This window comes from Rissa tridactyla, chromosome 13, assembly GCF_028500815.1.
Source record: "Rissa tridactyla isolate bRisTri1 chromosome 13, bRisTri1.patW.cur.20221130, whole genome shotgun sequence".
In the NCBI taxonomy this organism is placed as follows: domain Eukaryota; kingdom Metazoa; phylum Chordata; class Aves; order Charadriiformes; family Laridae; genus Rissa; species Rissa tridactyla.
In genome coordinates, this window is record NC_071478.1 from 4272286 (window position 1) to 4298525 (window position 26240).

The 26240-nt window shown below is 38.2% G+C and overlaps 1 protein-coding gene across 4 annotated transcripts in view; it reads left to right on the forward strand.

Moving 5' to 3' along the window:
* Window positions 1-26240, forward strand: part of HECTD4 (HECT domain E3 ubiquitin protein ligase 4) — a 76713-nt gene that overhangs the window by 30544 nt on the left and 19929 nt on the right. For 2 of the 4 annotated variants that reach the window (XM_054220127.1, XM_054220128.1), the window contains exons 18-57: window positions 865-989; window positions 1671-1824; window positions 2130-2230; window positions 3274-3472; window positions 4833-4979; window positions 6171-6275; window positions 7084-7247; window positions 7607-7840; window positions 8091-8283; window positions 8456-8560; window positions 8647-8735; window positions 9334-9509; window positions 9970-10105; window positions 10259-10400; window positions 10515-10681; window positions 11256-11402; window positions 11720-11904; window positions 12439-12592; window positions 12920-13200; window positions 13431-13620; window positions 14735-14816; window positions 15511-15713; window positions 15897-16032; window positions 16711-16893; window positions 17167-17337; window positions 17740-17909; window positions 18344-18459; window positions 19206-19309; window positions 19587-19748; window positions 19872-20020; window positions 20291-20370; window positions 20488-20651; window positions 21188-21425; window positions 21870-22006; window positions 22180-22306; window positions 22919-23056; window positions 23186-23322; window positions 23496-23656; window positions 24216-24397; window positions 25850-26055. In XM_054220127.1, coding sequence (XP_054076102.1) covers window positions 865-989; window positions 1671-1824; window positions 2130-2230; window positions 3274-3472; window positions 4833-4979; window positions 6171-6275; window positions 7084-7247; window positions 7607-7840; window positions 8091-8283; window positions 8456-8560; window positions 8647-8735; window positions 9334-9509; window positions 9970-10105; window positions 10259-10400; window positions 10515-10681; window positions 11256-11402; window positions 11720-11904; window positions 12439-12592; window positions 12920-13200; window positions 13431-13620; window positions 14735-14816; window positions 15511-15713; window positions 15897-16032; window positions 16711-16893; window positions 17167-17337; window positions 17740-17909; window positions 18344-18459; window positions 19206-19309; window positions 19587-19748; window positions 19872-20020; window positions 20291-20370; window positions 20488-20651; window positions 21188-21425; window positions 21870-22006; window positions 22180-22306; window positions 22919-23056; window positions 23186-23322; window positions 23496-23656; window positions 24216-24397; window positions 25850-26055 — 6240 coding nt within the window. The remainder of the gene's footprint in view (window positions 1-864; window positions 990-1670; window positions 1825-2129; window positions 2231-3273; window positions 3473-4832; window positions 4980-6170; window positions 6276-7083; window positions 7248-7606; window positions 7841-8090; window positions 8284-8455; window positions 8561-8646; window positions 8736-9333; window positions 9510-9969; window positions 10106-10258; window positions 10401-10514; window positions 10682-11255; window positions 11403-11719; window positions 11905-12438; window positions 12593-12919; window positions 13201-13430; window positions 13621-14734; window positions 14817-15510; window positions 15714-15896; window positions 16033-16710; window positions 16894-17166; window positions 17338-17739; window positions 17910-18343; window positions 18460-19205; window positions 19310-19586; window positions 19749-19871; window positions 20021-20290; window positions 20371-20487; window positions 20652-21187; window positions 21426-21869; window positions 22007-22179; window positions 22307-22918; window positions 23057-23185; window positions 23323-23495; window positions 23657-24215; window positions 24398-25849; window positions 26056-26240) is intronic. The other 2 variants (XM_054220129.1, XM_054220130.1) reach the window with 1 other exon arrangement.

Sequence of the window (26240 nt, forward strand, 5' to 3'; positions counted from 1 at the left end):
CAAATCATTTAGGTGGTCCTTGAAAAAAAATATTTTTCAGTTTTAAGTCGGAAAGGGTTTTCTTGTTTGACTTACCTGGTGTCTGCTTTTTCACAATTTTAACTTATAAAGCTTATGTAGAACCACCTACATCTGTTGTCTGAAATAGTGTGAATAATGTTTGTGGCAAGGAAACTGTTAGAGGACAACGTTTGCGAACAGTGTTTGTTTTGTTAGTGTAAGGCTTATTAAAATGGTGTCGTTTCGTATTACTGCTGGAATAGTCTTTAGTGAACTCATAGAAGCCAGATTTGTCCTGGCGCACAGGCTGTATTCTCATAGTAGTTTTTGTAACAGTAATGATTCTTCTATAGTGGTATTGACTTCTGAATTTCTGGTATTGTTTGTTAAGCTGGTTTTGTCTGCTACTGTTGGAGACTTTGTGTGCTTGTAATCTGTTGCAGTTGAAAGCTATTTGTTCAGGCTCATTGAGTAAATGCTAAATATTGTAGTACTTTTCTTGTCTCACTATTCACCCATGTTTTCATTGTTCAGTTTCTCTCTCTACAGTGATCCTCATACGTGCTAGGACATTCTGTCACCAATGCTGTACCTTGGCTGGCTGACAGCTCTCTCTCCTGTGCTGGACTTGGGGATTCCTTCCCTCTAGAAACTGGATGTGCATCCTGTAAAACATGCACCTAGTTTCTCCCAGCACTTTGGGGCTTAGCATTAATCAAATTTAAGTCTTGGATGAATCTACTGCTGCAGGCCTGCCAGGTCACATTATCATTATTTTAATTTGGAAATCCATCGTTTTGTTCTGTTGTCCTTTTTTTGTATTCTCTAAGAATGTAAGTATCCTGTAACTCTCTTTGTACCTAGGAGCTAAAGACCAGCATTTTGTCTCTTGCTACACAAATTCTGACTGGATGTGATGAAGTATTAGAAATGCTGCAACAAGTCACTACAGCACTAATAAACAGTGACATTTCTGATAGAGAGCAAAGGTAAGACAAGTATGAGTATGCTACAGTAAACTGTTGCTTGTTGTGGCTTATTGTGCAAGTACAGTTAGCATTACTTATTCTTTATAACTTCATACTTAAGCTTTGAATGGGATGTAAACACAAGCTGTGAACCTTTGCTCTCATTGAACAAACACCTCTCTCTCCCAGTTGTGTTTCAGGTTTTGGTTTCTACGCTTTCTGTGCCTGCAAGATTACTTTTGTTTATTGACAATACGCAATTCCTTTGGGATATTTTCAGATGGGTTTTATGCTCAAATATATCTTTGTAGATAGAGATTCTTTTAAAGTACTTTGAGCTACGTGTGCTAGGAGCCTGATACACATGCTGAACAAATACATTCGTGTTTGATGCGGACTTTAATCCCCTGCCCATGGGAGTTTATAATTTTCTAAGTAATTATTGAACTCTTGAGTTACTGTCTTGTCTACCATTGCTTAGTAAGAATTGACAGCAAAGACTAGGATGCTTTGGAGAGATTGTAATATTTTCAAGATAGTAAGGTTTTGTTTGTTTTTTTTTAAATATAATGCAAGTGTTTGTTGCTGAATTTTGAACTGCCTACTTACACAGTTTGTTACAAGATTAAACAGATGACTAAAACTGGTAGGGATACTCCATGAAAATAATTGTTACTATATAAACCTTGACTCTCTTTACAGACTAAAAGGCCTGGAGCAAATTACAAAGGCTACTATGCTTGGTCATCTGCTTCCCGTCCTACTGACATCTCTGATGCATCCAAATTTGCAGACTCTAACTATGGCTGATGCCTTGATGCCTCAGCTGGTGCAGCTGGTTCTTTACACAAGTCAGGTACAGTCTTTCTGTCAACGGTTGTCTACAAAGCAAAAAAGATGTGGCATGCACGTTCTAAAATGCTGTAGATCTTGGTTAACTTTCTGCGGTAAGTGATTCACAGACCGTAGTTTAAGAATTGCTCAACAGCTACAGGAGCTGATAATGCTGAATATTAAACCTGACTTGGTACAACAGCTACTAAGTCATGATTTATTGTCAATGACAACATGTACAGTGTGATTTTTAATATATTTCAATAACGAGATCTTAAAATGATGTACTGTTTGCACGTTTCTAACGCTGTATATTTTGTGCCGCAGACTGCACTGCTGCTTAAAACTCAGTCTCCAGTTTTCTCAGAACTGAACAGTTCCCCCAGTAGTGCATCAGAACAGAAAGGGAAGCTGCTACCTGATGAGAGGTGATTTTTCTTTACATTTGGGTCTCTTCATGGGATAAAATATCTTGGCTGTAATGTTCATTTTACCATTGCTGTGGGATAAATCTTAAAACAGCAATCTTGGTTTTTTCTTTATTTTTTTTTTTTAAGGCAAAGCTGTAATGGTTTGTAACACTGTCTTAGGGATATATAAGCCTTTACAAAAGGCAATTAGTTCTAAAATTAACTGCATATAAAATGAAATGATTAACATCTTCAGGTTGTTTGCACAGGGTGTGGTTTGTTTTGTTTTTTCCTTCACCTGAAACATTAGGAATTGATTCTAAATCTTCCTCTTACAATAAATTGGGCTAAGGAGGACCATCATGATTAAATTGCTCTGGCAGCATGAGATACGGTATTAAAACTATTGGAAAGATATTAATGGTTTCATTTACATAGAAATATAATGCTTTCTAAGTCCTTGTGTCTCAGCATTTAAATCTTGTGTCTCAGCTCAAAGTTACACAGCTTCTGCTTAGAAACAGAAACACGCAGCTAAATTAAATAAAAAATGCCTATCATAGCTGTTTGTAGTGTTAAACAACTTGTGATAATGTGTAATATACTGTGTTAAAACCCTGAAGGATTTATTTTCAATCCTCCTCCAAATTATAAACTTCAGTGGAATATTAGGCATATTGTTTTATGACAGTATAATCGGTTTTGGGTGCTGTCCCAGGAGGGAAGGGTTTTTTTATGCTACCAGTTGTGCATTAGAATCCATATATAGTACCGTTTACTTTTTTGTGGTGGTACTTAGCTTGTTTACCATCATTTGCCAAGTGGAAAGCATGGGGAAAAGTTCAGATTTTACAGATTAGAGATTGGCATAGTTATTTCCTCTGTATAGAGTTCACACTACTTAAGTTCTGCATGTTATGCCTAAAACAAAGAGTCAATACTTTGTGTTGCTATGTATCAATACTGAGAGGTGATTTTAAGTGCTTTATAGTTTGATGTGTGAATATATAGTAGCAATCTACATGTTGAATTTTAGGACTAATTTTTCACTCTAATTTCAGAATGCTGGAAGAGAAAGAAGAGCCAGGTTTTCTTACGGGTTTAAAAATCCCTGCTCCCTGGGCTGCTGGGAAGACTGTAGAAACAGTTCACCCCGTCAGGGATAACTATAAATTTAAAGAAACTGTACACATTCCAGGAGCCCGCTGTTTATATCTTAGATTTGACAACAGATGTTCTTCACAATATGATTATGATAAGGTAAGCAAGCGCCAACTCGGAAATTCTTTTTTTGTATATATTCCGTCAGCAGTATTTCCCATTTTCATCTTTTCTACCCCTTGTCTTTCATGACATCTTATTTCCAGTGATCAGGATAATGCAGGAGGTTTTTAATGACAGGATCTTATTTAGTGTATGCTGTAATGTCCCAGTCTACTTACTTAAAGGCTGTAAAGTACAGGGACGCAGAGAGGCAATTTCTTGTGTGGCACAAGTGTGAATAACTTTTTTGAAAAGAATTCTTGAGTTTCATCTTCTGTTATGTGTACGTTCAATATGTTATGTTAAATGTACAAAGAGTTGACATGAAAGGCAGGAAGATGAAAATAAGTGGTTCATGTTTAATTTCTATTATTCTTGAAGAAACAATCCAAAAAGACTGTATACTTAATTCCTCTTGTGTATTGTTTCAGAGCATAACATCCAGCGATTGTTTCAGTGTTTAAATCCTATCAGTTATGAGGATCTCTTGTTAAGAGTCAGGCTCTGTTAATTAGGAAGTTTTCTGAAAAGGTGTCAGGAGTAGTGGTAGTTATGAAATAGGAGAAATGTAGTAGGCTACAGAGGTGTGGGGTTTGGGGGCAGGGGAGTTTGTTGTGTTTGTTCATACCAACTCTTCCTTTTTTCTTTTTTTTTTTTTTTTTTAATAGTTCATTTCATGGTGACTCAGATCAGCAGAGTTTGTTTAAACTGGGCAGAACTGGAAGGGTTACTTTTCCCTCCTCCCCCTGATGATAAATGGCTTGTTTAAATGGATTAATATCAACAAGTATTTTCAATTTCAAGAGCACAACTGATAGTGCTTATTTACGTTGTATAATCAGAGCTACTTGTGCTGCTTACTAATTGTTGCCATATGTTCTTCAACATAGAGCAAGTCCTGCGATACTCACTCCCATTAGTTAGTTATAAGCATCTCTAATATTAGTGTCACCCATTGCTGGTTAAACTCCTCCAGAAAACTTTGGGCCTTGGCATGTTCCTGCTGAAGTCACTGACAAATTATTAACTTTGATGGGAGCAGGAGTAATCCATTTATTAGTAGAGAGGCGGTATGTTCTAGTTATCCCAGCATGAGGACTAGAAGTTAGGATTTCTCCTGGCTTCTACTCCCAATTCTGCTGCTGACTTGCTGTGTGACCTTGGGGGCGAGTCACTCAATTTCCTCTCTGCCTCAGTTTCCCCATCTGTAAAATGGGGATAATAATACTTGCCTACTCACCTCACAGGGCTGTTGTGAGGATTTGTTAATGTTGATAAAGCGCTTTGAAAATATAAAGCGCGGTGTAAGTGCTAAGTATTATTATTATTATTAGATTTTCTTGTTTTTCTCTTACAGTCTAACAGTGTATTTTATGTTTTGAAGTTGGTGATCTATGCTGGTCCTAACACAAACAGTAGGAAGGTTGCTGAGTATGGAGGCAATACACTGGGATATGGCAGCCGTAGTGTCTTAGGAACTGGTTGGCCGAAAGACTTAGTAAAGGTACAGTATTATAATCCAACAATATTTCGTGTAGAAAAATCCCCTTTGGAAACCATGCTGAGTCCATTTTAATCCTTATAGCAATGAAGTCCAAGCTTTTAAGTGTACGGTTGGAGATCACTTCATAAGTGGGCTGTTATGTCCTTGGGGGATAACTTTAAACTCTGTGTTATGTGTAAGGCTTCTCTTTGAGTTTATCTTGTTTTGTTATGTCTTACTGGAATGCGTTATTGGTATGTTTCAGTCCTGGAATCTCTAATGGCACAACTGGTCTCATAAGTATATCTTCCTAGGAGAAATTCTTGTGCAGTCTGGGGCTGTGCATATTTTCTTAAGGTCTGTGGGCATGACTGCATTTTTTTAGCACTAGCCCACAAATATAACAAGTAGTAAATGTAGCAGTTTTCCAACCATTTGTGTTGAGTTTTAAAATTACTTTAGATGCTTTTGGCAGTAAAGCTAAGACAGAAAAATCCCTTACACTTCATGAAACTTCAGTATTTCAGTAATTTTGCAGTATGTTCCCTCAGATTGTATGCAGTATGATTTTTTTTTCTTATGTGTTTGTGCTGCTATACTATCCCACACTAAAACGGGGCTTATGTGTATAACAAAATGATTTCAAAAAGGAAAACAAGAAGTAATAAACGGGAAAGCAATTTCAGACAAGCACTCCATTGTTCATAATTAATGGAATGTCATTGATTTTATTTTTTTTGTCAGACAGATTTTTATACTGTTCTTCAGCAAAATCTTGTATTAATGTGTTGACATTCTTATTTAAGAGCTTGTCTGTCTTCTATCAGGAAAAGAAGTGTTGATTATTGCTTGGTTTTTTCCAGACAAATAATGAAAGCGTTTTGATTAAAATTAAGGCTAAGTAACACAGACTGATATATTCTGGTTTTGATTCTACAACTACAGTGGTGGCTTTTGTTTTACTATAGTTAGCCAGCAGCAAAATTAAAATCAAATTGTCCACTAAAAGATATCCTTACAAAAAGGGAAAAATCTTAAATCAGAGTATATAATTGGAGTTAAAAATACTATTTAGATAACTGTCATTAAAAACATTAATCCATAAAATAAGTCACTTTTATGAGAAGCCTGTTTGTTTGCCTCAATTCTTAAATGTATCTCTTTTTTTTTTTTTTTTTTTTTTTTTCCCCTCCTCTCCATCAAAATTTTAAGGTGGAAGGAGATACAGTCACCTTCTCCTTTGAAATGCGGAGTGGTCGTGAGCACAACACTCCAGACAAAGCTATGTGGGGCTTTGCTTGCACTGTTCGAGCACAGGTACTCAAACATGACAGATTCCATGGGATAGGTTCAGCTTCGATTTATCTTCTGTTACACACTTCAGATCAAATGGAATTGTACTTCAAATTCGGAAGTTAACATTTGAAATCTAAAACAGTAATAAGATTACTTATTTTGGCAATAAGACAAATCATCTTTTTCCAATGTAAAGGACCTAAGTTTTAGACGCTTGGCTTCCTTAGCTAGAGATAGCCTGTGGCATGGTCTGTAGCATGCTTAGGGGTTTATTAAGGTAGTTATTATCAAATATGTCTTACCTAGCTCTCGTCATTGGCACTGGACTTGGATGAAGTCCCTTTAAATCTCACTTGCTGCTTGTACATCAGGATTTCTTTGAATAGATGGCTATCTCGTAACAACCTGGAAATTGGAGATCTAATGAGGGATTAATGATTCCAGCCTATACAGAAGAGTGGGAAGGGACACTGGGATCAAACAAAAGGAAACTTGAATCCCAGTACCAGGAAGCTAGGACTAGGTCTGCGAGATGATAGATCTGCAGGCCAGAAAATGACTGAACCAAAAATAACTTTTCGTTTTCTTTCTTGGTTCAGGAAAATAATGTTTAAATCCTTTGTTTTTTGTCTTGAGGTGTTCTTACATATTGCTTTAAATTGTTAAAGCATTTTTTCAATATACCTCTGTGTAAGAGGCGTATGAGAGCTATATATATCTTTATATATAAGATTATATATAAAAATATAAAATCTCCTATCTTGAAATATGTTGGGGAAGGACTTCATGATTGTTTGATTAGTGCAACTTATCACTATTCCTACTACAGGAGTCTTCAGAGGACGTGTCAGGAGGCTTGCCATTCTTAGTTGACCTGGCACTTGGCCTTTCTGTGTTAGCTTGTTCTATGCTGCGAATATTATACAATGGACCAGAAATTACCAAAGATGAAGAAACCTGTCAAGAGCTGTTAAGATCTAAACTATTACAAAGGTAAAAACCCAATATTTAATCTAAGTTCCCCTGTGTGTTTTTTTTTTTTTCTGAGGGTAGGTGACTTTTGTGCTCAGGCCTCATATTTTAAGGTGATTGTTTTGTTAACTTATCCTGCAGAGTTTGTTCAGCGCTTTTGCGTTGCCTAAAACTAAGGAAATATTCTCTAGAATAGAGGGTTTCTTTAGAATAAGTAGGGGAGGATTGGGCTATGTATGCTTGGTACCAGCCACACTTAATATGTAGCCTGTCTTTCTGATGTGTTGCTGACTAATGTGTCTTTCTGAATGAGGGAGAAGAGTTAGGAAAAAACCAAATATTTGAAAATCCTTTTCTTCTGTTTTTATTTATTTTTCCAGGTGCCAGTGGCAGGTGGAAGCAAATGGTGTAATATCTCCAGCCCTTACACCAAGCCCTTCTCCATTGCCTCTTACTATAGATGAAGATAGAGAATTTACATATCCTTCTGATGTTCTTGTGCCTCCTGTTGGACACTATTTTGATTTGCCTAGGATTAGGCTGCCTCCAGGAATCATGATAAAACTCAGGGAAATTTCTGGACGTGCTCGGCCTCAATTTAGGCCCAGTATTAAGTAAGTAGTTGTTGTTTTTGCTCTATTTTTCCAATTTGACTTTTAATTTTTGTAATGTTTGGTGCCAAAGTGAGCAAGCTAAAAAAGCAATGAATAAGGGTGCGGCATGCGTGTCATCTACAATGGTATGCATTTAATATTCTGTAAATACTTGTTTGTGAATGCAGCATCCTAGCAAATTGTAAATATGAATTGTCAAAGTTTGTCCATTATTCTTGCTTAATCAGTTTGGCTTTACCTATAACCCTAGGGAAGTGATTCAGCCAGAAGTAATGGAGGAGATGGTAGTTTCATGTGTGATTAAACATTTGAATTTGGTTGATGCACTCCAGTCCCTGATAAATTTCCAATATCAGGAAGAACATGCCGAAGAATATGATTTACTTTGTAAAATTATGGGAGAGACCTTTAAGAAGCTAAATGCCATGGAGAGACAATTGCAGGTAAAACTAAAATTACACAAAATAGAAGGTCCTTTTTGGGAATAAAGGTGTATTATCAACATTTTAGAAACATAGAAATACAAAATGTACTCAGATTTCTTCTTTTAAGATCTCATCTACTCCTTAAGACGAACAACTGCAATAAGTGTTATTTTTTTTGTCTCTTTATTAGAGTGTGGCTGAGCTGGAACAGAAATGGCAGAATGAGGTAGATGACGCCATGCATGGGAAGCTGGAGAACAATGTCCCATTCTTTTATGATTATCACTTCAATGAGGTAAGCGTTGTGGCTGCTGTGGGTGCTCCTGCTTCATGCTGCTCTCTCAATCAAACATGTTCATCCTTTTCCTTCACTTTGTTTAGAGCAAGATGAAAGAACTAGAACTTCTGTGTTCAATGAAAGAAGTTTCTTTTGACGGAAGTGATCTTGAGAATGTGGTCCTGGCATTAAGGTTAGTAGCTGGCTGTGGAGGGTATCATTTAGGCAAGGTACTTAAAAGACAGGGAAGTTTTAAGCAGCTGTGGAATTCCAGTGAGTTCCAAAAGTAGGTATGCGGGGTTAAAGTTGCATACGTACATAAAAGCTTATTGAAGCAGGTACTTGAATCTCATTGTACCCTGTGATACTTAATGATGTGAAATAGAAGCTGGCACTAAATGTTTGAAAAAGTTTTATGTCTAATTTCATTAAAGGCTAATAGACCTATAGAAAGAAAACAATCTTCAGGGGCAGGAACATTCAGATCAACTTCTAACGAGGGATGCAAATACTTTAAAACTTAATTTTCCCATCTGTCTAGCAATATCTGATTAAATCATTAGAAACATTTGTGCTAAATATATTAATATTAGTACTTACAGTTACGAGTACTTACTAAAAAATCACTTGTTTATTTCTTTAATTTTTTTCTGCTTTCTACCTTGTTGGCATAGAATAGATTGATGCTATATGTCTTCTTTAAAATAACCTTTCTCACAGTAACACTTTATTTCAGAAGGCATTAAAACATAATTGAGTTTGCTTCTTTTATTTTTCTTTCATAATCTTAGGGAGAAGTTTTTTCAAGAGGTGAATTCACTGATACAGAAGACCTCTCATCCCCTAGCAAAAACAAAAACATTAGTTAAGAGCTTGATGAACAGAGCAGAGCTGTTATTACATGTCACCATTGCAGCACAGTCTGGTATCACAAGAAGTATATCTGGTACCCCTGCAGAGACGCCAGGTATATATCTCATTACCAGCATTGTTCTTTTTCCTAAAGGTAGAATTTATTCCCTGTCTCTTATTTTCCCTCTTTCACTTCAATTAAAATGAAACCTTTTTTTTTTTTACTTTTTCAAATTAAATAAATTCTCTTACAGTAAATGAAGTTGAGTCTGTGTTTTCTGGTAGTCATAATGATGGTAGATTAAGGTCTGAGTAATAATATGTGTAATTTAAACTTTAGTCTCCTGAATTAGTGGGGGGAAAATATGCTTAGCGCAGTCAAAACAAAACTAACTTGAAACAATACCTGAAAACAGGAAAGTCCTCAGAATTGAGTTGCAAGTTCTTGCTTAGACTGTGTTTTCCCCACCCTGTGTTATAGCTTTCATTGACATGTCCACAGTGATTTTAAAAACAGTTTGTAAATAACCTCCTACACCAGGAGTGACATTCTTTCATATTGTATAACGTTGCAGCCTGCAAATCAGCATCCGAAACAAAAGTGATATCTCACGCAGTCCGCCAGCCTGTCTTCCTTCGCAGTATGTCAGCACCATCTGACTTAGAAATGATTGGTAACGAAGATATCGAGTTTGCTAGATCAAGTCAAAGGTACACAAGGGTTTATTCCACTAAGCTGTTTTACAATAATGTGGCCTGTGTTGTTAAAATCATCATGAACTTTGCAAGCATAGGACTTTGTTTGGGTTTTTTCCATGGGATGAGGTTAGAGCTGCCAGGTGTAATTATCCTGTATTCTCGTAGGCGCCGTCATGTTACCAGCCATAGAAGTAGCTCTTTCACTCTTCTCCAGTCTCTGACCATTGAGGACAGCAGAGATAAACCCACATACAGCGTCTTACTGGGGCAACTATTCGCTTTCATCGGAACAAATCCTGACCAAGCGGTACGTCACTTGAAACGTGCTAAATAATTATGTTTTCAAGTTCAAACTTTCACAAAGAAGGGAAGTGCCTTGCTTGTGTCTCATTAACAAAACCAACCAAACAAAATCTCCTAGGTATCCAGCAGCAGTTTTCTGCTGGCGGCTCAGACAAGGTGGCGTCGTGGGAATACAAGGAAGCAAGCCCTGGTGCATATGAGAGAGTTGCTGACGGCAGCTGTTCGGGTTGGCGGTGTGACGCATCTTGTAGGCCCGGTGACCATGGTACTTCAGGGAGGACCAAGGTTTGTATATTTCTCTGAAAACAATTAAATGTTTTGGTCTCTGTAGAAGCTAGTAAATTGCTTTGTGCAAAGAAAAACTGAGAAGTGACTAGCTGTGAGGGCTCAAGTTTGCAGGACAAAGCTTGCAAGAACCAGTTTGGCCCTTGTGGGATAAAAAGGCAGAAACTTCTAAGAAATGCTTCTATTTTGCAGTAGATCAGCTTTCCTTTTGCACTGGGATGACGTGTCCACAAATATGTATCTTACTTTCCTGACTTAATTCTAAATTCATGTTAATTAGGTATTAGTGGTTGATTTTGCTGATAGTAATACTGTCATCTAAATTTTGATAAATATTTTGTAAGTACTTTGTTTGTAGTTAAATTTCAGTTTACCATGTCTGAGGTAAAACTACCATACTATCTTGTTTAAGTATGTTTCATGTTAAAGCATTAAGTGACTTGCAGTTTTGCTTCTAAATCTTCCTTGAGTAATTCTTAATATGTGCTGATTTTTTTTTTAAGCTATATTTGGAAGTTTGTTCATTTTATTTAACCTAGAAAGCCTACCATTTCAAATATCTAACTGTCAACAGAATTGAAGAGCTCACGTGTGGCGGGATGGTGGAACAAGTCCAGGAAGCTTTTGGAGAGACTATGACGTCTGTGGTCTCGCTGTGTGCTCGCTACCCCATTGCTTGTGCAAATAGCATTGGCCTCTTGTGCACTATACCTTACACAAGGTACGAAAGTATTTCTTTCAGAAAGGGAAGGAGGGCATCCACAGCTGTCCTTAGTAGGTTTTGCCTTAAGGGAAAGCATTATAATAGTATAAATAATACTCCCTTTATTCATAACAAGGAGCATCTCAGAACATTCTGTTAAATTTTCTCAGAATACAGAATTTCATCTGGGGAGGGCAAGGGAGAGACAGAACCATCTTTCTGCAGATTGAAGTAATTAATTGCTGAGTTAACAGCAAGTTCTGGATTTTCATTCTGTCTTTTGTTATCAACTGAAAAGTTACTGAAGTAAAATCTGAATTTCTCTTCCTGTACAGGAGCGAAGAGAAGTGTTTGGTACGTAGTGGCCTGGTGCAACTTATGGACCGGCTTTGCAGTTTAAGCAGCCAGACAGAATCCAGTTCAAATGAAAAACAGACTAAGAAACAGAAGGTGGCCACCATGGCTTGGGCTGCCTTCCAGGTGCTAGCCAATCGCTGTGTTGAATGGGAGAAAGAAGAAGGTAGGAACACTGCCAGATGTATTTCCAGTGCGTGCTTTAGAATTGCTCAAGTGCCTGAGAAGTGGTTTAAATGGATCTAAAATAGGGCATTCACTCACCATGGCTTCAATACTGTGTGGGTTCTAAAGAACGCACAAGTAGATACAAAAATAAGTTGATTTTCTTCTTGTTTTTTTTATTTATTTTTAATTGTAACTTTTTTTCATCCTCATGGGGGTGTTTATGTTGCAGATAACTTCAAGTCTGCCACTTGGTTCTGTCTAGATATAACCAGAGAATTCAAAGACCCGCATTTCTGCTGTGATAGGATTCACCCATGACATACATAAACCTGCAGACACGTTGCTATTGGCTAATGAGGCATAGATGTTGTATTAGATTTTATTTTTAATAAAAGACATTTTATATATAAAAGTTTTGCTATAGCAAAACAAAAATATTTTTTACTGTTTGCAACTTATGGGTAAGGAATTTGTAGATGTGTACATTTGGTTTTGTTAATTACAGTTGTGTATTCTTGCATTACTTTTAAAGGTGGTTCAACAGAAGCTGTTCACTCTGGTCTGGCTCGCCAGGTCTCCAGCCTTCTTACCAACCATCTCGCACGAGCTACGGAGTGTTGTGGCAATCAAGCTGCAGGAAATGACGCACTTCAGGATGTTCTCAGTCTTCTTAATGACCTCTCAAGGTACTAGGCCTTTATCTCTGGAGTATTTTTTTTCTATGTATGAAAGCAGATGGGGGTGGGAATTTTCTTTACAGTGTTGAAGGTAAAATAATTTCGAAAGCCATTCTAAAATTTGATTGTAAACTGACCATTACTCAATCTTAGTGTTTAATCAGAGCTATCAGGTTATGTAAGAATTCTTACAGATAAGGTTTTGTCAGACATTGAAATTTTTTTTAAATTACATCTTGTCAACAATAACTTAATTTGTTTTTAATTCAAAAAACATCATGGAACAATCAATTTTTTTGTTTTCTAATGGAAGTTACCTGTTTTTTTCCCTTTCAGGAGTCACATAGGTAAAGCAATCCTGAGTCAGCCAGCCTGCGTGTCCAAGCTTCTGTCACTTCTCTTGGATCAGCGTCCTTCTCCAAAGTTGGTCCTTATAATCCTCCAGTTGTGTCGTGCTGCGTTGCCTCTCATGAGCGTTGAGGACTGTGGAAATGTGGAATTGCCTCCCTGGAGTTACTCGGTCCCCTCTCTGAACAGTGAACAGGATGATCCCAGTGACCCAGCCTCCAAGATTGCCTCTCTGTTGCTGGCAAAACTGGCGGATTATGTAGTACCAGGTACCAGCATCTTTTTGGCGTCGTGCTAATTTGAGAAATTGCCAAGCAAGTCATGTTTCTGCAAGGAGCTTTAGTATTTTTAGCAAGCTCAAGTAGGAAAAGGTATATGATATGTCACTGTTGAAAGATGGGATATGTCTGACTTTCCATCCTCCTCTTAATTTAACTGTTTTCAGACTAAGGTGCGTGTCACAGCTCTGTGGTTTGTTTTTTCTCTTTTCTACTTCAAGGATGCCAGACGGTTCTTTCTCCAACTGCCTCTGAGCCGGATACTACTTTAGCAAAAGCCAGCCCTAAAAACTCCATAAAAGGTGATAAAGATCCTGGAGAAGAAAGCGAGGCAGTGGATGGTAAACTTTCTATTTTTATTCATAAACGGGAAGACCAGTCATCCCATGAAGTCCTTCAGCCATTACTAAGGTAATCTTAACTCACCGGATTGGAATTAGCAACCAATTTCGCCAGTACCCTTTCTTCTTTTTTTTTTTTTTTTTTAGTGCTACAGCTGTAGAAAAATGCATCCTAGACATACTAGTAAATGGGAAAGCAAAATGTCTTCCCAGTTTGTTGTGTTTACTTGCAAAATAATAAGATAATGCAAAAATAGCATATAGGGCTGATGCTTAGCATACTGTTACCTTGATAAAAATGCATACCACTATACTGAATTCATGGTGAGGCAGCAGCAGAAAGAATCTAAATCTCAATGCTTCCTTGACTTGGCTGTTTTGTAGAAGACAACTTAGCAATGATGAGAGCAGCGAAGATGAAATGGAGCATACAGATATATAAAAGGATACGTAGTGTGATGTTTTGGTTCTGGCGTCCGTGTAAGACATTAGCAAAGGAACTTAAAAACATCTTAATCTGTCTGAAAACAATCACATGAAAAATTAGCTACTTCATGATACTCCATCATAAAAAACTGAAAGTATCTTGTTATGGTATTACAGACTATGTACGACTAACAAATAGAACTATCAAAGCAAAATGGCTTTAAAAGCTTAGCTTTTAATAATGCGTACACTGGATAATAATTTGCTATTACAGCTTCTTTAGTATTAGTACCCATCTGGACTTTGTGATCTCTGAATGTCAAACAACAAACGTTATTGCCTCTTGCATTTTGTACTATTTATTTAATCTTCCCCCACTCCAAGTTGGTTTTGAACCCATGCCCCAGAAATGATGTTAAAAAGTAGAGCTGTTGGGTGTTCTTCGGTGAAAGGTTAACTCGGAGCCCTCAGGCATTTGTGTTCAGTAAAAGCCAGTTTCATGATACTACTTTTTGAGGGGGGAATGGTTAAATTGCTATGCAAATAACTACATTCAATAGTATTAAATTCCTCTTGTACAGTGCAATTGTGTATGTCCTTAACTATCAAGTATTTCTATTATTGTTAAGCAATTAGGTTGCAAGGGTTGCTTTCAAATAATTTAGAAACATGCATAATATTAAATTGGACTGTATAGTTCAGATAGTTTTTTCCACCAATGAAAACAAAGCTAATGTGGTTTATTTTCACTGTAATAGTAGCTCAGAAGGTCGTCCATTCCGCCTAGGAACTGGAGCCAATATGGAGAAAGTAGTGAAAATGGATCGAGACATGACAAAAGTAAGAAAAGGAATAACTAAAGAATTATTCAACATCGTTAAAATCAGTGGGCAGTCAAAATTCTTGGGTTTTACTGATGTTAAATCCCATTAACAAATGGGATTTAACATAGGATTTAAATCCCATTAACAAATGGGATTTAAATGTTGCTTAATTTACAGAACTGTTCAGAAAGATAACTTTATATGTAATGTTAGCATTATATAGTTATTGATGTAAATACAAGGATAAATAATGAAAAATAATTTCAGCTAAGGCTTCTTCCAAGCGTTGTAGCTCATGTTTAAGCCACTTTAGTCTCTTTCCTGAAGTGTTTAATGCATATTAATAGTACGAATTTTAAACCACATATTTAAACTGAATTTTCTTGTATATTTTCAGACATGTTCTTGAGTATTTGCACCAGTAATACTCATGTGTGGCTTTTTGATCAGAGAATAGAAACTATACTGTTAAGCTAAGAACAGAATATTAAAGGCAATGAATCCACATTGATCCCTGATCTTTTTGTAGATGAGAAAAAGCAACAGAAAGAATTTGTCTTATGACTGTGACTAATACATATACGGGAGGATGTTTTGATGTGTTCTCGGTACTTTTACATACGCAGAGGGAGGAGAGTTAAATGCGTCACATAGTGTGGCCAAATAGAGCTATCATTAGTATTTGTCTTCTATGGCAATTTTATTTTCAGAGCGGCTGCTGTGAAGTTATTACAGAAGAAGCTGCTGCAGCCCTTCGAAAGGCAACTAAGTGGGCGCAGTCTGGTCTAATAGTTAGTGTTGGGCCACCCATAGAAACTGTCAATCCAGAAACTACCAGTGGGTTGTCTACTGGGGACAAAAAGAAGACCGCCCAAACATCAATTTGCAGAGAGAGGAATTCTGAGCTTGCCAGGTAGGTCACTACAACTCTGTACTTAGAGTATAGACAGTATACCAGTATTTGTAGCGCTCTAGAAAAAATATCTCGGTTTTCATAAACATCCCTTTTTTGTGCTGTATATTGTTGTTGACAGTTGAAGCTTTTTCTCCTTTTCTTGTTCTGAAATGAATGGGCAAATCGCTTTCTTCTGTATAGGACGGATCCTGTGAGGCCGTTCATTAGTGGTCATGTTGCAAACAGCATGGCAGCAGAGGTGATCGCTTTGCTACATAGCTTGTTGATGGCACCAGAATCAAATGCAGCTCAGATATGGACAACAACTGCTGAAAAAGTAAGCAAACAGAAGATAAAGCATCAAGTTCTACACGAAGCATGTATTGAGTAGTTAAGATGACTTAATTATTAGCAAATTCCTAAGCTATTCCCTTCCAATTTACCACTTCCAGCACTTCAAACAGGGATGTGTAACTGCACAGAAGCAGCCCTTTCTGATGTCTTAGGGTGGAATAAATAATCAAAAATTACCCAGCACTAGAGAATGTGTTGTCATTCTATAATTAACCTGTCATTCTTTTCAGTAATTAATAACGTTGGTTTTTTTAGGGACTTATCTTGCCGTTGCCAGGTAGTTATTCTACCTTTGCTATTCAGTCCTCTTTGGCGTTTAGACCCTCTGAGGGTCTGAAGTGTTGGCTGGAAAATATAGCGCATTGCTTTTATGTTCCTCTGAATCCTGTAGCTCCTAATCTATTGCTTAGGCTAAATCCTTGAGTGAAGACTCTTGCTAAGATTTTATATGTAACTGTGATTCTAAAAGTTATTAGGGAATGGAGCTGGCTTTGGTGGTGTTCACACTTCAGAGAACTTAGAATATTCTGAGTTATGTAATTCTCTTCAAGAACAAAAATAATTCTTCTGAGACTGTGTGTGGGCTGGAGGCTTGGGGCGTTGGTTTTTGTTTGAATTGTGCTTTGAAGTCATTCTCTGGTATTTTTGCTTCTGTCTTCAGGTTCTGTCTCGGGCTCTGATGTACATTCCACAACTCGGGAAATATGCAGAGAGTATTTTGGAGAATGGGAGTAGCAGCGGAAGGAAACTTGCCAAACTTCAAAGAATTGCTCGGCAAGCAGTAGCTGCCCTTTGTGCTCTGGGTGGCTTTAAGGAGACTATCAAAATAGGTTCTGAAGTTCAGGTAATTCAGCGCTTTTCACATTTTATGTCTTAAACGAGAATTGGTGCTTTCGTCGATGTTTTACCTGCGTTGGAATCCTTGTGGAGCAGTGCGCAGACTGCCAGTGATTGTGAAGCAGTTGCAGTGTCACTTGTGGAGACTGCTATTGTATGTTACTCCTGTTTCCTGAAATACCCAGCTCTAACTGTGTGTTGAGTTGGTGTGTGATGTTAAACACTCAGTGTTTCTTGTTTGTAAAGCCTTAAATCTTACACAGACCTTCTTTGGTTGTAGGTTTTAGGTAAAGGAATAGCAGGAAGCATTGGAGTTGTGGCATCTATTAATGAACAGGAAGGTATAGCAACGGTCAAATTTCCACCTACCAGTATAGACAGTAGAAAGACCTCACAAGCATCAGACATATTAACTATTCCATTATCTAGGCTCTGTGTTCCAAGATCTGAGGTACGGTAATTTTAAGAATCTAATATTAAGTATAATATCAATTATTTATTTTTTCTGTCACAGCATACCTGCAATTAATCTGCAGCATGTAAAAAGTCGTTTCATCTTTGACTAATTATTTGTAAAGTTTGCCTCATTGTTTTAAACATATCTTAACAATATATATATTTAAGTTCTCATTCAAATAACATGGATATTCATCTTTTGGTGCTTAAGGATGTTCCATTGCATACTGTTCGGGGGTTTTTTTGTTTTGTTTCTGGTTTTTTTTTTTTTGACCGATGTTTGGTGCTGGGTTTGTGATAGTACAAAATAAGAATTAACTCCAGGTAATAAAACACCCTCATTTCTTAGAAACTAACTACTTGAATTTAACTTTTTACCGTGCCCCCCCACCATCAGGCATTGCCTCTTCATAAACTGTCCATTACTGAGAAGGTAGTACAGGCAGTCCAGTCCATGTTGCTTCCTCAGGAGGGAAGTCTATCTATTCACACCTCACTTCCTGCAACAGGAGATGGCTCAACTCCAGTAATGGCAGTGGTCCGTCTTCTTGCTGAAATAAGAACCAGGTGAGTCGTCGGGTTTTTGTGCACCACCTCAGTCTGTTCTGATACCCTACATAAATGTTCAAGAAAATTGCATGGGTTCTTGTTTTCTTCCTCTGTGGGTATTGACATGCAACAGCAGGGGACAATGCAAAAATTCTTGTTTGCTTCCTTAAGTACATTTGGTGTCTAGATGTTGTTAAAATGAGCACCAAAAATAAAGTGCCCCCTGTAACACTGACAATGCATTGAGCAAATGCTTCTTGTAAGTAAATGTTATGAAACAGGGGAAGCTGTCATTGCAGAAGCTCCCATGGATAGCTAAGCAATCAGACAAAGAAATAGATCAGCCAGTGTGCTGTCTCTTAAAAATAGTCTTGAATTCAATACATGTAAAGACAACTTTGAATTCAGCATGCACTTTTGTAATGCTTTAAACGTATTATTTTTCCATTAAGAGCATGCCTGGTGATGGCTCAGCTGTTAGAAGACAGCTCATTCTGTGAAGAATTCATTCAACAGTGTCCAGCTGCTGTAGAAGTTCTTAATTTGGTAGCACAGGAGTGCAGCCCTGGTAGGTGTTCAACGTATTCTTGCAGCTTCATTGTCATATTCAGTTCGGAGACATAACAGCTCTTAAAATCTTTCCAGTGTTTTGTCCTCCAGCTACTTAGAGTTTGATAGCTAGCACAGTAGAGCATGTCTTGTCATAGCTGCAGAGCTGTTAACGTAAGAGTAACTAATAACCAGACTAAATCATTTTAAACATTAGGCATAAAGCTTAGGCCAGAACACAATTACACTGTGCATCACAGAAGATGCGAGTCCTGAGGCTGGCTCTCTACTACTATGCTTCTGAACCCTCTCCACTTTTCTTCCTTCCACTGTAACCTGGTGTATTGTTTGACGTTATTGCTTGTATGTTTTCTTTTTATGACCTTTTTGCTGTTTTTTACAATGCTTTCTCCCTTATCATTGAGCTCTTGATTTCCTTCCCTCTTGTTTAAGCAGTAGGCCCAGCAGAAGTCTTAGTTCAAGGGCAAGTTTTAGGAATATGTCAGAGCCTTTCAGTATATCTTAATTAACATAACAATGTCTTTGCTAACCACATATAAATTAAACATGAGGAAAACAATTGCTTGTGTACATTTAGATTTTGTCCTTAATTTTGTTGATCAGGTAAGTGAGACTATTAGATCAGATATCTTAAAATGCAAATGTCAGATTTGTTTCTATTTACCCATATTAAGACTGTATTGTTGGACTTGAGTAACTAGATTTACTTGGGACCTCATGGCTCGGTTTGGTTTGTTGTTACAGGGGAGAGGCTCCTTGTTGTAGAAATGCAGTGTGAAAGGTTACGAATGTTGTATCGTGACTGTGCTCGACCTCCCCCTCCTCCACTCCAAGCAGACAGAAGGCAGGTGAGCACAGAAACAGTGCTGAGTCCTCTGCCCCTTGCAAATGAAGCCAGCCACTGAGTGCAGAGGGTCTGCCTGTGGTCTTGGAGCCAAACTGGTTGGATTCTTGTTTAAACCTTTCATTGACTGTGAATTTCTGTAATGGGCTGTGATTTGTTGTGATTGTGGTAGTTGTATGTGTTGTATTAAATGTGCAGTTCATAAAAGAATGTATCATTGGATTTCAGTAGATGGCTTCAACTGTAATTGGTAGAATAAAATGCTCTGTTCCTGTTTGTAGCCCAAAGAAATCACTTGGAGTCCATCAAGAGTGTTTCCCCCTGTGCGAGCATGCATGTTTTCATCGCATCTCACAGCTGTGACCTTTTTGGCTGATCCTAGCGCAGGTGGGGGGCTTCCTCGGGGCACGTTTATCTATGCTACTTCACCAGTTCCAGTACAGGTAAGAACTTGCAACTGTATGACGGTTTGTGTCATTTAATATGCAATAGTCCGTGAAAAGGAGAGGAAAGAAAATATTCTATTTTACCTATGTTTGTAAATAATTTTTAAATTTTATTTCTAGGCACCATCATTCTACTGGGAAATTGAAATAGTTTCTTATGGAGATACAGATGATGACACTGGGCCAATAGTTTCATTTGGGTTTGCTACAGAAGCGGAAAAACGGGATGGTGCTTGGACAAACCCAGTGGGCACCTGTCTTTTTCACAAGTACGTTGGAGGTGTACATCAAAAATCATGGCCTTGCTCAGTACCCTTGTAAGCTTCTTAGGGAGGAGTATTGTGAACGCATTGTAGTAGGCAACACGTACATTTTAATTGACATGTTAAAATGATGAACTAGAATATCTCCTTATCAAAATACGGAGAGTTGAGTTGCCTTTTGTTAGTATTGCAGCTACCTAGACTTCAGCTGGTAGTGAGTTGTATCCTTATTTGTTTCAGTGCTCTTTCTAATTTTCTTCTTGTGTTACTTCTCAGCAATGGGCGAGCGGTGCATTACAACGGCTCCAGCTTGCTACAGTGGAAGAGTGTTAGATTGGATGTGACTCTTTCTCCTGGTATGTAAGAGTACAGCTAACTTGCTTACCTGGTAAATCAGAAAATGTAAGGGAAACAGTGGGTGAGAAAACAGATTAAATCCATATTCTTCTCTTGATGATTTTATATTTCCACAGGTGATGTGGCAGGAATCGGATGGGAAAGAACAGAAGGAACTCCGCCCCCTCCAGGGCAGCCAGCTAAAGGCAGAGTTTATTTTACGTATTGTGGGCAGCGACTTGGGCCGTATCTGGAAGATGTCTCTGGTGGGATGTGGCCGGTTGTCCATATTCAGAAAAAGGCAAGTTTTTAACAGAAATATGTTGCTTGATGTATATTATTTCAGAAGCATTAAAAACTGTATATAAGGTATTGAGCCTGCTTACCTATGTATGAAAAAGAGCGATAGTTTTTATCTTTATTGAGGTAGGTTGAGGTATTCCGTTACCCTTCCCGGGTGCATATGTTTTGTCATTATTTTGAACTTTTTCTGCCCGTTAGGACACTGATGTGTAGCTGGCTCCATGAGAAGGCATTATTCTGTGCTAGTAGCCCTTCTATTAGTATTCCTTCTCAGCAGTGACCTTGCTTCAAAGTGTACTAGCTAAGTATGCTTTATCTTGAAGCTAGAAAAAAGGCAAGTTCAAAGTTTATGTTTAGAAGCTTAATGCTTTCCCTGCTGCAGCTAGTTTTATGGCTAGTGATGCTGGGAAAACTGTATGGCATGGAGATGAGATCAGCTTATCCCTTTTGGCTGAGGTTTTTTAAAAAGAGCAAAGAGAAGGATCAAAACAATCCACAACTCATCTTAATGCTTTTATGTGTATCTTCTTTCAGAACACAAAAGTCCGTGCTAACTTTGGATCTCGCCAATTTGCCTATGCTGAAGGACAGGCTCACAGGAATGCTGCTGATCTGTGTATTGACCTAGCTGAAGAAATAAGTGCCAACTTTGAAGCTTTGCCTTTTGCCATGGCTTCTGATAGTGATAACGATGCTGGCACCAGCATAGCTTCTGATCCTGGGACCCATGGACCTCCCTGTAGAATTGCTGCTGTTGCTACGGCTCAACAACGTAAAGTGATGACTAACATTTTTTTAAAAATCTTTCAGGAGAAATTGTAATCAATTAAATAGGATTTAAGCACATCCTGGCTGCAGTCCTTGGGTACTGCCTATTTAGGTGAAGCAGTACAACAAGCATTGTCAAATACATGCTTATTTGATTTTTAGACAAGGTAATTAAAAAAACCCTTACTCTAGTCTTCGTTTATATGGATGCACAAATTATTCTCAATTAATGCAACTGCAATGAGAGATTATTTTATTAGGGCTTTGAATACAATAAGATATTATAGTTGATGGAATCAACCATTTGGTTACGCTATGTTAGAATGCATTACGTTTCCACAGACTGATTGGAGACCATGGAATGCAATATATTTCAAAAACCTCATGGAATATTTTTGCATGCCGTTTCGTGCGTTAGGATCTCACTATTTCCATGTGTGTTTTGCAGAGTATGACAGTGACACATCTTGCCACTATAAAATGGAACTGAGCTATGAGAACTTCATCACATCAGGCCCCGATCCCCATCCCCCTCCTATTGCAGATGATGAAAGCGATGATGATGACGATGATGATATTCCCCGGGTGAGGAACATGGCAAGCTCTGCCTGCTGTAACTTGCAGTCTAAATAACAGATCTTGTAATTCAGATTTTTAAGTTTTGCCACACAAGGTTTTTCCTTGCTTCCTTAAGGAAAATATAGCTATCGTTAACTCTTCTTTCTCCTTGGTGTTCTAAATGACTTTTGTCTTTGTAGGAGGATCACTATGCCCTGTTGGTTAAAGCCTGGGAAACTAAAGTTTTCCCTACAATTAGAAGAAGATTCCGTAATGAGGCTGAGAGGAAGTCTGGCTTGGATCAGATTAAAGGAGCTTTACAGTTAGGTATGGCTATGTTCAATTCCATGCGTCTTGTTTTATGATGTGCAGTAAGTGTTCAGATAACACCTGTGTTTCTTAAGTTTTACTGTATTCAAGGCTGGAAAATTTAAATTAAAAAAAAATAATTCACTTGCTGTTTTCGTTAAGTACTTAAAATTTGTTTTGTTGTCATGATTTTTCTTTAACACTTTAAGTTGGACCATTTAAATAGGGGAAAATGGTTTTAGAAATAGCGGTAGAATTTGTTGTGCTGTGGATACAGAAATACTTTGGAATAACAGTTTGGGAAGAAATTATCTATGTGCGTTTTCTGTCTGTGACTGTATCGATGCAAAACTTTTGAGGAACGGTTTAATAAGGAGGGGCTTGTTTGTAAATTAATACAGTTCTGGCAAAATGACCTGTTTGTGGGAAAGTCACGGTAAGAGCAAAGTAAGAATTCTGAGCCATAATGAGAAGCGTACAAGCGTGTCTCAGGAAAGCTCTACTCCCTATCTATCAGCCTGACTGAAAGAATATTTAAGTAATTAGCTCATCTGCTTTTGACGTTACTGAGAATAAGAGCTTATTTCAAGTGGCTGGGGAAAATAACTAGCACTCCCTTCTGTCTGCCAGGAATGGTTGATATAGCACGACAAACTGTAGAATTCCTCTATGAGGAAAATGGTGGCATCCCAAGAGACCTCTACCTTCCTACTATTGAGGATATCAAAGATGAAGCAAACAAATTTACAATTGATAAAGTACGAAAAGGTAAGGTCAGAAAAAAGGATCTTGAGGGGAAAATAAGAGCTAAGGGGCTCTAGTATTTGGGATCTACTGTATAAATGTCAGTCTGAGAGAAGTGCTGTATCTTAAAGCTGTTGTCCCTTTTTTGCCCAGGTCTCACAGTGGTGACTCGTTCTCCTGACAGTAACAACGTTACCAGTAGTGCTGTTGGAACAGCTTTGCCCAAGTTTGCCATTCGTGGGATGCTGAAGACGTTTGGTCTTCATGGTGTGGTCCTGGATGTTGATTCAGTGAGTAAAGATACATTGGGAGGGCTTTTAATGCATCAGCATCGCACATCTGTGAGCAATACGTTTTAAGTGCACTACACTGCTTAGAATGCTAGTTCTTTTCCTTCAAAAGGAGACTCAAACTATCGTCATCATTACTATGTTTATTGACAGTCTTGGTTTTGGTGTTCCAGGTAAATGAATTGGTACAAGTGGAGACATATCTCAGAAGTGAAGGAGTCCTGGTAAGATACTGGTATCCTATTGACATGTTAGAAAGGCCACCTGCTGGTTATAGGAGGACTGCAACAAATGGATTGGTTACCCTGGATAACACCAATATCCAAATTCACAGGTAAAACCAGAGATGTTAGAAGGCGTTTGTATTATCTGATTTGATCTATAGCATTTCTTATAGTACGATTATTTTCTGCAACCTTGTTCTGAGTAGTAGTAAACTTCTGAATCTTATTGTAGTTGTTGGATTAAAGCTGACAAAGACTCATTGAATCTTTGTTTTAATGGGTAGTGGGGTTTTGATATATTTTTTTCTTTGGTTGTAACTGTCGTCTTGGAAGGATTTTACTTAGTCATGCAACAGTGTTTTTATATATGCTGGTCTAATAGGTTTCCTTGAAGCTGAGGTTTCTTGTACCATTAGTTTCTATCTAAAAGCTCAAGAACTCTTGACTGACTTTGTGGAGTGTTGGCTTCTAATTCAGGTACCTTAATTTGGTACCAGAATTAAGTGGGCTGAGTGCTACCTTAAGTGAATAAGAAAGATTTTGGTCTACCTGAACCTTTTAAATAAGAATAAATTAGGCATATATGTTTGGATTCAGGGGCAGGTTGCTGGACATGGCTTATTTTAAGGATGGTGAAGCAATTTTATGTTTTGATGTTTGTGTTTATAGAGAACTTTTGCGAAGTGAAGCTTCTCTGGCCAAGCTATACTGCCGCATGGCTCTCCTCAACATTTTTGCCCCCAAATCTCCACATATGTTTACTCGTCTGTTTCATATTCCTGCTATCCGTGATATCACTCTGGAGCACCTGCAGTTGCTATCCAACCAACTTCTTGCACCACCTCTTCCTGGTAAACACTGATTTTTTAAAATTTTTTTTATCACAGCTCTTTTCTGGTACAGTAGTTTTCTGGGGACAAAAAAAAAAAATTAATCAATTTGGCACTTGTTGATTAGTTGGTTAATAATGATGGGATTTGAAAAAATGTCTCAGTGGACTCCTGACCTTGGTGATAGGGTACTAAACTGAAATTCTTGCTAATGATCTAGCTAAGTGTTCAAGAGAGTTCAGAGGCCCTTCTAAGGCTGCATTCAGTGTGTTTCTGTCCCTTTGTCATCAGTGATCTTCTGGGTTTGGATTTTTTTGGGGGCGGGGGTCGGGCAGGGAAGTATCCATATGGGATACTTGTAAGGAGTTGAGAATGTCTTATAGTTTGAATCCAGGGTAGTAAAACTAAATGCCAGTTGGGTCTTAGTTTTCAAAATTCAACTCTTCTTCGTTTCACAAAGTGGTTTGTCCTTTTCCTACTGGAATCACAGATCTGATTAGAGAATGTATGTGCTGAATCATGGAAAAGAATCTTTGGCTAATTCAAGTGAGTGTTAACAAAGACAATTATCGTGACAAAGCTATTCTGCATGCAAAGAAATGTGTGTAATGTGGCTGGAGCGTCAGGAGGAAATAGGAAGTGCTCAATATAGGCTAATAATAACTGAAAGTAATTATTTACCATTGGAAAGAGTCCTGTTCCCTCCTCCAATTACTCTGGAACTTGGCTACCTCTAACAGATGCCGCATTGTAAATGGTCCTCTTGCAGAGTACAGCACTACTTTGCATGGCTTTAAGATAATTTTACAAGCTTTTATTTATTTTTTTCCCCCTCTTTAAAACGTGTCTAATTCAAGTCCTGCTAATACATACAGTTTCCAAACTGGCGTTTTGGTGAATTGCCCTCTCCTTTGTGTACTACACTTTGTCTTTCTTTGACTTCTCCCATTAGCTCCAGAATTACATCCATGACATGTCGAGGTTTGTGACTCACTTGGGGCACCCAAAAGCTATATAGTTTGTTTCTTGAGAAAGCCTGAGAACGGATAAAGCTGCTTTCACCTCCTCTAGAACGAGTGGGGAGGAGAGCGTTTCTGGTCACTTGTTCTCACGGTACTTAAATTGAAATACGCCGGCCTTCGTACATGGGACAAAATGAGGCAGCTGTGAATGCACAGCTCTGTATGTACGGCAGGCCTCCTTAAGGGTTGGCTTAAGGCGGGTGAAGAGTACAGCTGGCATTTAGAGCCCCATCCCATCTGCAACCACTGTGTCAGGGGTGCAGGTTTGGTCTTGGTCAGCAGTAGAAAGGATCCTCCCTTTGGGAGGAGGTTTGCACTTGCTCAGCAGTGAAAGTAGAGGCTTGTAATCTTCCAAGTGTTTTAAAACTTCTCCTTCCGCTGTCTGTTTCACAGGCTACATAAACATGCTGAAGTGATCTCCAAATTTGTCTTACCTTACTTGTTATTACAGATGGAACAATCAGTTCAAGTTCTATTCTTTTGGCCCAGTCCCTGCAACACTGTGTCCATTCCCAGAACTGTGCTGCCACAGACCTCTTCTACCAGGGCAATTCACAAGCCATCCGAGAGTGGCTTACTGTTGCCATTACTCGGACACTGCATCAAGGAGAGGAGAGTCTGTTAGACCTCACTAAACAGATCTGTTCCTTTTTACAGGTAAAATATTTAGTCATGTTTTATGAGCAGTGTTGGGTTTCTTTCTAAGGAGCCCTTGCTTTGTGCGTGATTCTAACTGCCATCATACTGTCCATCACACTGAATTGTTTCTCTGGTTGGCTTGTATTCCTATTCTGATCATAGTGGGCACGCTGAAAACACAAGCGATAGCAATACTCTGGATT